Source organism: Strix uralensis, chromosome 9 (assembly GCF_047716275.1).
Source record: "Strix uralensis isolate ZFMK-TIS-50842 chromosome 9, bStrUra1, whole genome shotgun sequence".
Taxonomy (NCBI): domain Eukaryota; kingdom Metazoa; phylum Chordata; class Aves; order Strigiformes; family Strigidae; genus Strix; species Strix uralensis.
Window position 1 is genome coordinate 30,537,663 of NC_133980.1, and position 12,346 is coordinate 30,550,008.

Sequence of the window (12,346 nt, forward strand, 5' to 3'; positions counted from 1 at the left end):
ATTATCACTGCCTGGAACTGCAGCTGAAAGGGGAACCCAGAGGGGAAGGAGTGTGTATTTTATGGCCAGTCTTCTGAACTGCCTGCAAGATATATTTCTAGGAGTTAATCGAAAAATAGCCAATCTGGAAGAGATTTTTTTCTTTCAGACTCCTCGGAAGCTCATTCCTGAAACCTGTCAGTCACCAAGAGAGAAAGAAAGTGGGAGGGAGAGAGTGGCTAAGACAAGCCCGAGGAAGGAGAAATTGTGACTAAGAAGAAAAAAAGGAGGAGAATATTTTCAAGATGGAAAAGTTAACAGCTTTCAGTAAGAGACTTTTTTTTCCTTTTAAAAGATTGTATTTTATTTCCAAGTACCAAAAAAAAAAGTCAGTATAAGTCAGTGTGTGCATAGTGATGATCACAACATGCTCTTAAAATTTCTGAATGGTTTGTGGTTTCCACTTGCTCCAGTACTGGATCTGGACCCCTGCAGGTCCTGGCCCCTGTCTCTGATCAGTGACTCGCTTTCCAAAGAGCAGACAGATCTGTGTGACTTCACAAGACTGACAGGATACGCATTTCATACCAGCTTAACAGGCAGACGTGTTCTGCTTGGTTTGCCTTGTGAGTGCCCCACCTACCACGGCTTGTAGCCACATCGGCAACCAGCTTCCACCGAGCGCAGCTATCGATTGCTCCCAGCACCAGCGACAGAGACTGATGATATTTATCACCATCCTCCTCTCACCAAGTCATTCACAAGGAGTGTTCTCACAGACAGCAGCATTTTGGAAAGTACCTTTCCCAGGCTTCCCACAACATGTGTTCAGCACGCTCCAGTTCATAGAGCTGTGCTGGCTGGGGAAGGAGATCAAAGTGGTCTTTCATGTGCCCGTCAGTCTCTTCTGCCTGGAGATGTTTGTTTTTAAGCAGAATAAATAGAAACTTATTAAAGCTTGAACACGGGTCTGTATACGAATGGCTGGAGGGTTCACTGGGAAAATTTATCTGGAGAATTCCCAGTGAGAAAATTGCCGATGTTTGTTAAAGGACATAATCTGGAACAATAACATGTGAATACGTGAATGTATAAATACATTAATATATAAATATATATCTAAATAAATCAGTGCCATTATGCAAAACACAAGCCCCCCAAAGAGAACCAGGAAAAAAGTATTATCAAAAGATGAGAAGGGTTTTTTTCTGGGTTTTAATACACTGTAGTAACGTATTTTTTCTTTTCCATGACGACAGCAGGTTGGAGAGACCATCAAGCCAGTAGCCCAAACAACAAAACAAACGTGTAATTTGTACTGGTTCACAGGAGCCGGTACAACCTCCTGATGACGGGTGACAGGGACGAACAACACAGCGCCAAGCAGCGGTGCCTCACAAACCAGCACCTGCCGCCTTCTCCATCCTCAGTGATAACACAACTGTTATCGAGGACATCTGCAGAGACAATAAAACACCAGTGTTGCAGCCCAGAAACAGAAAAAGGCTCTCCCAAAGGCAGCTCTCCTGTGTCCCCAGCGCCAGCTCTTCCCAAACACGACCCGCGTGTGTCACACCGACCCCAGCACAGGCTCGCCGCGGGGAATCAGCGCAGCGGCTCCCACTGCCAACCCGCAGCAGGCGCTGGTCATCATTCAGCAACACCCCGGGATCCCGTGCAGCTCCTGGGGGACCAACGCCCTCCAGCCCCCGCTGTGCTCTCCGTCCCGGCACAGAGGAAAAGCAGCTGGCCAGGAGTGAAGCCAGTGAGGAGTCAGCACGGGGCTCCCTGTCCCCCCGCTCTCCTCTCCTCGGCCCCGGGCGACACCTTCCACCCCTCCAAACTGGCAGCAGATACGGCAGGGACAGAGTAGTTGTGGCTTCATCACTGGCGTTAGCCAGCCTGTGCCTCAGCTTCCTCCTGCGTGAGCTGGTACCAGGGAAGTTGGTGCCTACATCTGGGGAGCTTTACACCAGGCCAGATAACACTGAAAAGTTGCAGGGGAGTCACAAGGCTGTTTTTGCTCAGAGCAGCCATCAACAGGGTGTAGGTACAGGGCCCAGTGACATCTGGGCTGTGGGTAAGCAAAGGCTGAGGGCAGCCATGGAGCGAGGGGCCGGAGTGTCCAGGAGCCCATTGCCTGCGGAGCGGCTCACAGCCGGCCCCAGGTTACGGGGTGTCGTTAGGGCTGATGTCATAATGGGGCAGATACAAACCACCCGACGACAGGGTGTCAGAGCGTCAGTGCTGCAGCCGCACTGCCCATGGTCACTGCAGACATGCTGCGCTCCGTCCTGGAGCTGCCGGCGGCCTCTGAGCCTGCCCAGCTGCCCCCCATCACCTACCAGCTGCCCCAGGCCAGCGTCTGGCAGGGGGGGCCAGGGCCCATGGGGGCCCCAGGGCAGCTGGTGCAGCTGAAGCCCACGGACCTGCTCGAGCAGGGGCCAGATGCCTTCGCGGAGGCCTCTCCTGACCAGGCAGAGGACACCACTGCCAGCCATTTCCTCGCCTGGCTCAACACCGCAGACAGCAAGGACACCGTCCCCGATGTCCCCGACAGCCCCAACGTGACGGCCTTCTTCCAGCAGATCCCCTACCTCTCTGCCTACGTGTTGGAGGGCAGCAGCCCCAAGGAGCAGGCGGCGGTGGCAAGGCTGGGGGACAGCGAGGACACTGTCCCCAATGTCCCAGACTTGAAGGCCCTCCTCAGTGAGCTCCCCGACCTCTCCAGGTAAGTGGAAGCGGGTGGTGGTGGTGGTGGGGAACAGTGAGGACACTGTCCCTGACGTCCCTGATTTCCCCAACAGCCTCACCAACACCGCGTGCCTTGATGAGCTCCCCGACCACTCTGTGTACGTGGTGGACGGTGACTGCCCCCAGGACCAAGCGGTGGTGGCGTGTTTAGGGGACAGTGGGGACACCATCTCGACCACCAATGTCCCCATCTTGCCTGCTGAGGTCCTCGAGGAGCTCCCTGACCTCTGCAGGTACGTGGCGGGGGGTGGCTGCCCCAAGGAGCGAGCCGTGGCAGCAGGGCTGGGGGATGGCGAGGACACCATCCCCAATGTTCCTGATGTCTACAACCTGACCACTTCCCTTAACGAGCTCCCCCACCTCTCGGAGTACAGGGCAGAGGGCAGCTGCAATATCGAGGAAGCGGCAGCGGTGATGCTGATGGAAGGTGAATTCATCTTCCCTGATGTCTGCGACAGCCTCGCCAGCACCACCCCCTCCAATGAAGCCCCCGACTTCTTGGGGTACGGGGCGCAGGGCGACTGGCCCAAGGACCGCCTGGCAGCGGCAATGCTGGGGGACACCGACCCCTTCTGGGGGGTGCCGGCCTCCCCCTCGCAGGACCCCACAGGGCAGCAGGGCAGGATGGAGGCAGAACTGCCCACCTGGCTGCCACTGAGTCCCTCAGAGACATCCGAGGAGAGCTCTGCGGAGACTCCTCTGGAGAGCTCAGAGGAGAGCTCAGAGGAGAGCTCAGAGGACAGTCCTGTGGAGAGTCCCTGGAAGGGTCCCCTAAAGGCTCTTCCAGACAGTCCCCTGCTGAGCGCACAGGGGATCCCACAGCTGAGTCCCCTGCCCAGCCCCTCGCATCCCTCCCGGCGTCACCCACCCCGCACGGCCCAGCTGATGGAGGAGGCGCTGTGGAAGCAGCCCTGGGTGGTTCTTACCCGCCTGCCCCTGGAGAATCCGCTGAAGGGTCCTGAGGAGAGCCCTCTGCCCAGCTCCTCGCGTCCCTCCCAGCGTCACCTGCCCCGCACAGCCCGGCTGACGGAGAAGGTGCTGTGGAGGCAGCCCTGGGTGGTTCTGACCCGCCTGCCGCTGCCCTTGGGTGTCAACTGCCGGGGGGTGCCCGGATCGGGCCGGCTGGGCGGCAAGTGGGCCAAGCGCCCCGCGCCGGCCAGGAGTGCCAAGGCACAAGAGACCTCCCTGCGGGACAACATCCCACCCAAGAGGAGGAAGATGGTGGTGCGACGGGTGGGAAAACACTCAAAAACCCCACGGGAGGCAAAGTCAGACAGGGACGGCGTGGTGACGGGCAGCAGCAGGCAGCAGGTGGGCAGCAGCAAGCGGAGAGCACCCGATGGCAACAACGTGCCCACCAAGCGAGCCAGAACCCTGAGGGACGCCACGGGACAGAGTGCCGCCCGCCCCCCCCGACCGCTTCTGACAGGCGGACAGAGAAGGCGTGGAGCCGGATCCGCGCCACACGCAGCCTGCACCCGCCCGCTCCAGCCCCAGCCCTCTCCCGTATCTCTAACTCTTTCTTAATTCATTAAAGTTTCAGTGTTTGTTTCACAGCGCCTCTGCCAGCGGTCATTTGTGCAGTGGGAGGTGGGGGGTTAATGCAGCCCCTGCCCCATGAGCCGATACTAACGAAAATTGTCTGGAAGCAACAATCAGCATGTTGATGGGGTGATTGCGCACCAGGTGAAAGAACCCAGTTTTGGGACAACAAACACACACGCACACCCTGACTGCACACCAACACACACACACACACACACACACACACACACACACACTCCCTGACTGCAGACCAACACACACACTCCCATGGACGGCACTCCTCAGCCTCCTGCTGCCACTGCTCCCAGCCTCTTGCCGCTCCATCCCCTTCAGTTGCTCCACACTGGAACCCTGTCCCAAGCCCACCAGACCCCCCCCACCCCCAGCTAACCCAGCTCAGCCCTAGAGCTACCCTGCAGCTCTGTCCCAGTGACCCCTCTGGCTAACGGGGCGCTGGGGCAGCCAGCTGTGGGCTGGGGAGATGACCAGCCCTGCTTGGAGGGCAGCTCAGTGCAGCCTGGGCTCGGTGCTGGGTGTCCAAGCTGAGGCCTCTTGACAGAAACCCGGACTTGGTCAGGGTGGGACCGTGACACAGCATCATCTCCAGAGCCAGAACAGCTCCCTTCAAACCATGGTCCAGAAGAAGCAAAGGGCGTGCCCCAGTGCCCAGAGATGCCAGCTCAGCTGGAGATGTGTGGTGCAGCCCTGGGTGGGAACAGAGCTGGGAGCTGCAGCACCATCACGTGCCAGGGGCCAGGAGCGCAGCAAGAGGGGGTTGGGATGGACGGTCCTGGCAGCTTCAGAGGCAGGACCTTGTGCAGCCAGTGCAGAACGGACACGTCTAGGTGGGAAGCAGCTCAGGGTGTGCATGCTTGAGCACATCCAGGTCCTTCATGACTCCGGGAGGTGGAAATGTGGCCGGCGGTTGGCAGGCCTGGTCCTCTTGTAAGGTCTGTCAGGGGTGCTGGGGCTGATCAGTCAGGGGGGCTGCAAGCACACGCCATCCACAGGACTGAAAGGGTCTCTCTCTCCTCTTGCTCGGGAGCTAGGCCAGCTTCAAGTTCAGCAGGGAATGGCACACGCACGCAGCACTGCCACCCGTAGCTGGCCCTAGACACGGGGTGTTTCCAACTGACGGGTCCCTCTGACCTGTGTTCCCTTCTGCCATCGCTAGCAGCCAGGCCTCTGGAACCACCCCCCCCGGGTACAGAGTGGGGCCACGCAGAAAAGGATTTGGAACTCACGTGTGAGTAGCTCCTTGATCCCCCCTTCTCTCCATTTTCTGTGCTTATACATCCCCCTCATCTTCCCCAACTCCTCCCTTTCTCCGCCCTTATCTCCTCTCACACAAGGGACCCACCCCTGGTTGTTTTTCCCCCTTGCTCCCAGGTTTGCTCCATCTGTGAACACATTTGGTGTTTCAGGTGCTGTTAGTGAGGTCACCTTGGACTTCCATGGCATTCCTCATGCTGTTTCCTGGGTACTGCTGTCCCTGCCAGATTCCTCTCCCTAAAATGACCCCATCTCTTCCTTCAATTATCTGTGAACTGCGGCCATCTCCCACATCATTCCCCCTTAGCCACCTGCCAAATCTGGTGCTGGAAGAGCAGAGTATCCACGGAAGACAAGATGCCTTCTCTCAGGCCGTCTTCTGCCTGCTCTGAGCAGATCTGGGGCACCACCTTCAGGCCAACTTTCAGAAACCGAAGCGGCCTTGAGTCCAGTTTGGGGCCCAGCCCTGGTGCCTCTGAAGCCGTGCTACACCTCAAGGGCCCTGAGAGCAGCTGTTCCACTTTCAGACGGAGCCTGCCCTGGCATCCTAGGGACCAGGCTGGGCACTCAGCTGTGTGCCTTATGTCTATCCACACAAGCCAGGATGCCAGCAGGGAGCTCCCACACCTTTCGTGAGCTTTGAGGCTGCCACTCTTCAAGCCACGGCCTCCAGGGACCCAGCCCTGCTCGGCAAAGGCAACGCAGGTGGCTGGCTCCTGCTTCTCTCCCGTGACTGCCCTGCACGGCCGCATGTGAGCACGGCTCCGCCATACAGCTGCAGAAGGCAGACTGACGAGCTGAGGCCGATCCAGGATTGACCAAAGCCATGGAGAATGGCATGTGGGGCTGAGAGCAGGAGCAGCCTTCTCTGTTTAGGGCTTGCAGTTGCCTGTCGTCAGCCATGTGTACCAGGTGCCACAACCGCCCTTGTCAATGCTGGCCCAGAACAGCAATAGAGCGCACAGACAGCAAGGACAGGAAGCCTGCCAGAGGGGGTTGCTGGGGCTGACATGGCCAGTGTGGACAGTGCTGCATCTGTGCCAGAAAGTTGACACTGCTTGGGTCTGCTCGGTTTATTGCACTCGCACATCACTGCTTGCCTGCCGCGGCTGTAACCAGATCGGCTCTGCAACACCCAAAAGTGCGTACTGCCTGTAGTAGTCACGTTCTCTGGTGTACGTTTGTTGGGAAGGACCTGGTGGCAAAGGGCTGCAGAGAGCAGGGGGCAGTGAACTCCCCGAAGAGGCTGTGGTGCCACACTGGGTTTTTTCCTGCTCGCCATTGGCAGGCGGTGCTGGGGGCCGACGCTGCTGCCTGCCACAGGGCCTGCACACCCCGTCCCGCAAGCCGAGCATTCAGCGGGGTCTGTCGGGGGTGTCCGATCCCAGCTTCTGCCTCCCCTCCTGCTTGGAAACCCCCATGTTTTCCCCCCCCGTCCCTAGAGACCACCGTGCCCAGCCCCCGAAACCAGCGACACTGTGACATCAGCCCCGTTGCCAAGGGCACCACCGGCACCGCGAGCCCTGTGGGCACTCTGTCAGCTGCTGCACTGGTGGTGACAAGCCCTCGGTTCTGGCAGCTGGCACATGCCGCTGGCAGCGATGCGTTTGCTCCCGCTCCTCATCCTGCTGGCCCTGTGCTGGCCTGCGCACGGCGCCTGGGACAGCTGTGGGTAAGTGGCCGAGGCTCTGGGAGGGAGCTTGGGCAACCTGATGGGGTTCCCTGGAGGGTGCCTGCTTGTCCCCCGTGGCCACACCACGGCTTCCTCAGCCCCATGCGGGAGCCTCGCCTCCTCGCAGCACCCGGGCTGCTGGCACAACTCACCTGCGGGGCTAAAGCAGAAACGGGGGCGGCCGCCCACCCACCCCACGGGGCTCCGTGGCCTCACTGTCCATGCAGCGCCTCGTGGGGAGGGCAGACGGCTGACCTTCAGCCGGGACAGCAGCGAGCCATAGAGCAGGACGGTGATGAGTTTCTGGTTACAGGACCTGCGGGCTGCGGCCCATGGCTGCTCACTCCGGCACCTCGCGCGTCGTGGGGGGCACAGACGCCCAGCCAGGGGCCTGGCCCTGGATCGTGAGCATCCAGGATCCCTACGCAGCAGGCACGGGGCACATATGCGGAGGGTCCCTCATCAGCCCGCAGTGGGTCCTCACAGCAGCCCACTGCTTCATCAAGGCCAGGTAAGGAGGGCCAGGAACGGGGATATCCCCCCAGCACTCGCGGGTGCCTCGTGCGCAGCACCACGTGCCACTCCCATCCCCTTTTCTTGCGGTACACCCAGTGCCTGGGCACTGCAGAGCCCCGCTGAGAGGCTGCTCAGGAGAGGGCTGGGCTCCTGCCACGGCTTCCTACAGCCTCCAGCTCGACACGCCATGAGCCCAAGGCATGCAGGGGCAGTCGCAGCTTCCGTAGTGTGCTTTCCTCTCCCCCGTGTGAAGCATGGGGCAGGGAACTGCTGGGCTGCTGCAGCATGTGGCTCCTCTCCCTCTGAGCCCTCTCCCCATCTGCCTTCCAGGCACATCAGCATGTGGCGCGTGGTGATCGGGGCCACCCAGTTGACTCATCTGGGCCCGGAGGCCCAAGTGCGCAACATTAAACGGCTTCTGGTTCACGAACACTACAGTAGTATCTCGGAGGAGAACGATATTGCGCTGCTGGAGTTGGACCAGCCTGTCCAGTGCAGCTACTACGTACAGCTCGCCTGCGTGCCCGACGCCTCCCTGCGAGTGTCCAAGCTGACGACCTGCTACGTTAGTGGCTGGGGGTCCACGACGGCGAGAGGTGAGTTCCCAAAAGTGCTCGTTTCCCGAGTGCGAGCTCGGCACACGGGGAAGGTGGGCTTGGCTTCCTGACAGCAGGGCTGAGAGCCAGAGTGCGGCTGCGGGGTCGTGTGCCCATAGAGAGATGGGCCTGGCCCAGGGCCCATGGCCAGACAGAAGGGCAACGCCGGTGCAAAGCCAAGCCCCAGGGAAGGGCTCACCCAGACAGGGCAGGAGACCTGGCAATGAGCTGCTGGGTGTTAATTCCTTTCTGTGCTCACAGCCGCAGGATCAACGGATGTCCTGCAGGAGGCCAAGGTTCACCTCATCAACGTCCGCCTCTGCAACAGCAGCCGGTGGTACGCAGGGGCCGTCCACCCCCACAACCTGTGTGCTGGCTACCTGCAGGGCGGCATCGACACCTGCCAGGTAGGAGCCTGCGACAAGGCAGCGCCCAGCGGCACAGGCAGCCCCGGCACAGCCGCCCAGACACACCCCGGCACGGCCTTTGCCTGGCCAGTCGCCCTCCCACCGCTGGGTCCCCACCGCTGGCGGGGCTCACCTCCCCTTCCCCAGCTGCAGGCCCTTGCCCAGGGTCCCACTTGTCCCGGGACTCTGCCCAGAAAGCCCATCCAGCGCTCCTGGCAGCCCCGAGGTCCAGATCCCAATCCCAAAACATCCCTCTTGCACACAGCCAGCATCGCTGTGCGGAGATGAGAGAGAGCCCTACCCCACAGGCTTACTACCCTCTCCCTGACAAGGTGCTGCAGGCCTCAGCACTGAGCAGAGCCTCTCTGTGCAGCGGATGCAGCCCTGGCAGGTGCTGGCAGAGAGAAGGAGCCAGCCCTAGTGCTGCCAGTGGCCACCTGACACCACCTGAACCCTCCCTCTCTCCTCTGCTGCAGGGTGACAGCGGTGGTCCTCTCGTCTGCAAAGATAAGAATGCTGACCACTTCTGGCTTGTTGGGGTGACCAGCTGGGGGAAAGGCTGCGCAAGAGCAAAACAGCCTGGAGTCTACACCTCCACTCAGCACTTTTATGACTGGATCCTGGTACAGATGGGGCTGCACCCAGCAGCAACGGCTCCTCCAACGCCACAGCCAGTCTTCACATCAACACCCTTTCAGAAGCCGAGGCCAACAACGCAAGCGGGCAGCTCTACGGCCTGTCCATTTCCACGCCAGAAGCTGGCGGAATTCTTTAAGCTGCTGCAGGAGCTCCTGCAGGGCCTGTGGGGGAAAGAGGCTCCAGCAGCAGCATGAGCAGGACCCAGCTCAAGCTGCAGTGCACCGCGACCATCTGCTGGGGCACTGCCTGCTGATCCAAAGGCAGCCTCAGTGTCAAAGGCTGCTCGGTCCTGCCCACACACACAAACGCTCCAGTTGAGCATTCCAGTTGTTGAAATAAAGTTGCTGGTTTTCACCATGCTGCAGTCCAATTCAGTCTCCTGTGCAAGGCAAGGATTCCATGCCCGGCACCTGCAAAATGAGGCTGCAGGCAGCCAGGTCGGGCACAAAGGGAAAGAGTCACTCCGAAGGGCTGGTCAGAGGGGAGGGTGAGGGTGTGGTGGAAGAGGGGGGCGAAAGGTCTTGGGGACAGCAGTTGGAAACGCGAAGTGTCTTACACCGGCTACTGGTGGGACTCTTGTGTGTGTGTGCGTGTGTGTGTGTGTGTGCACAATGCACCAGTGAACTTGAAACTGGACTCTCTTGTGACACAGGAGACACAGATCTGGAAAGACCCACGGTTTGCCCCGATGACTGGGTAAGGAGCTTGACATCCAGCCATGGATATTACATGGACTTAATTTCCATACCGTTAGTTGAGGAATCTCTGCACGTGCTGTGCTTATGAATCGAGGGAGTGAAGGTGTGTTTATGTTTCGCGAGTAAACATCCAATCCTGATCATCTGGAAAGGCAGAAAAGGACTGGCCTGTGCTCATGTTTATGTAAGCGGTGGGTACGAGTACATGGGCGCTGGTAAAGGCATCGCTCTGCCTGTGTCAATCTGTTTTGCCGTTCACATTAATTGTGTAACTCTGTGTGTGTGTTTGTTTACGCGCTCTTTGGACGCAGCAGAACGTGGGAACAGCAGCAGCCACATCCATCAGACTGGGACAGGAGAAGCCTCCGGGGTGTGAGAATCCACCGGGTTCAGCTCTCGTGGACCTGAAAGGAGAAATCCCCCGTGTTCAGAAGTCTGCTGGATCACGCTGCTCTGTAACAGAACGGGGAAGGGGGCCCAATGAAACTCTGCAGCAGAGACGATGGTGTGGACAGAGAGGCAGCAGTGCCTGGGCTGTGGAAGCAATGGGGAGGGCTGGCAGCTGGACTGGCACTGGACAGTCACTGGGCTGCCTGCTAACAAAAGGGCAGGAAGGATGCAAGCTCAAAGCTTTATAAAACAAGTGATTTGGTGTTTGTTTTCTCCAGTAGGTACCATTAAAGCATCTGGGCAGGACCCTTCCCTGCAGGCCCAAGAGTGGCTTAGCTCTCCTGGCAAGCTTTGCCTTGAAGCAGCATGCAGTAACAGCTCAAAGTTTTGATAGCCAGCCAGCCTGTATGCTGGCACAGGAGGATGAGTCCAGATGATCCCCCTGTTCCCACAGAAGCCACAGCTGAAGTAGTTCACACTCGAGACGCTGGCCCGTGAGCCCTGCCCAGGCAGCCGCTCCCTACCTCTTTGGGAGAAGCTGGATTAACTGTTCTGCAGACTGGGCCTCTTCATTTCCTAGTCTGGGTGGAACACAGCAAACAAAGACAAGGCACAGGACTCTCCTGAGCAGTGTCCACTCACACATAGAACACTAAGAATTCACCTACACAGAGGTTGTGTCTACAATACGGCTGTAACACCACATCCATATGCCTCAGTCCTCCGGCACAGTCCGTGCGATCCGTGCATTCAAGGCTGGCTTGACACATCCTACAGGAAAGGCTTTTATTAGGCAAGATCTATCATGCCCCAAACCACACCCCTGAACCAGATGAACTTCCCTAGACTGCAGTGGGAGCCCAGACACCTTCTTCAGGTGGACACACCTCGTCATAGCTGCCATGATTTCTACCATGAATGCCAGCAAGGAAGCCCATGTCTGACACTGTACTGATGGAGAACAGCAGGAGGCTGGTCCTGAGGGTATGTGTTCTCTCGCTGATGCTGAGCAGAAAGCATTATGCACTCTGACAGGATGCAGGAGACAGACCACAACCCAGATGACAACAATAATGAGTGCCTAGCTGTCGTTCCTGAGAGGAGGGAATCATCCAGTGATCCGCAGAGGAAGGTGAACAGCTTTGCCAGCAGGTCTGTTTAGACACTGTAGCCCAGAGAAGTACCACAGAACCCTGCAGGCCGAATTACCAATACAAAGGCAGTTACTGACTGTATGGGGGAGGGGAGCCACATAACAGGTTGTGCTCCTTTTCCATCAAGACATCCTGCAATTTTTATCTAGGTACTGCTCCAATCAGCTTTTGAGTTCTTGCTGGGGGAAATGGGCAGTGGGGTAAGGACAGAGTTGGAAGGACATCGCTTGAATAAAATTTAAATGGATCAAATCAGTATTTTTAATTGCTAGCAAAACAAAGAAAAGAACCTGTAAGACAGCATGCAAGGTCAGTAGAGGACCCAGCTATTCATCTGGCAAAATACAGCCCTGAAAGACTAATACTCAAGAACTCATCTGGACCTAACAGATGTATGACATTCCTTCTCAGCCAGGTCAGAATCCTGAGATGTTGAAAGAAGATATACTGGATATACTGAAAGAAGATATCACTGGAAGAGACAAGAAATACAAGGCAGAGTAATCATAAAGAGCACTATACAGGAGAAGTGTCAGCTGGGACTGTTATTTGTCAAACTCCCCCAGATCACAGCTGTGACACTACCCTTACCGTGACACAAGCAGGACCCTTATGGTAATAGGTGCATGGGTGCTCTGGAACCTCTCCTGCCCAGCCGTGTCCCAGAAGTCTGTACACACAAAAACCAAGCTTAGAACGACACAACTTCCCAAGCCCTGCGTTC

The 12,346-nt window shown here is 58.0% G+C and overlaps 1 protein-coding gene across 1 annotated transcript; it reads left to right on the top strand.

Annotated features, from left to right (window-relative positions):
• Positions 1 to 7,065: 7,065 nt before the first annotated feature.
• Positions 7,066 to 7,737, top strand: LOC141946957 (acrosin-like). The gene is made up of 2 exons (XM_074877427.1): positions 7,066 to 7,222; positions 7,536 to 7,737. The coding sequence occupies exons 1-2, from the start codon at positions 7,137 to 7,139 to the stop codon at positions 7,735 to 7,737; spliced, it is 288 nt and encodes a 95-aa protein (XP_074733528.1). The 5' UTR covers positions 7,066 to 7,136.
• The last annotated feature ends 4,609 nt before the right edge of the window (positions 7,738 to 12,346 follow it).

Coding starts and splice junctions, on each gene's coding strand:
- LOC141946957 (XM_074877427.1), top strand. CDS start 7,137: ATGCCGCTGGCAGCGATGCGTTTGCTCCCGCTCCTCATCCTGCTGGCC. Junction 7,223..7,535: donor GGCGCCTGGGACAGCTGTGG/GTAAGTGGCCGA, acceptor TTCTGGTTACAG/GACCTGCGGGCTGCGGCCCA.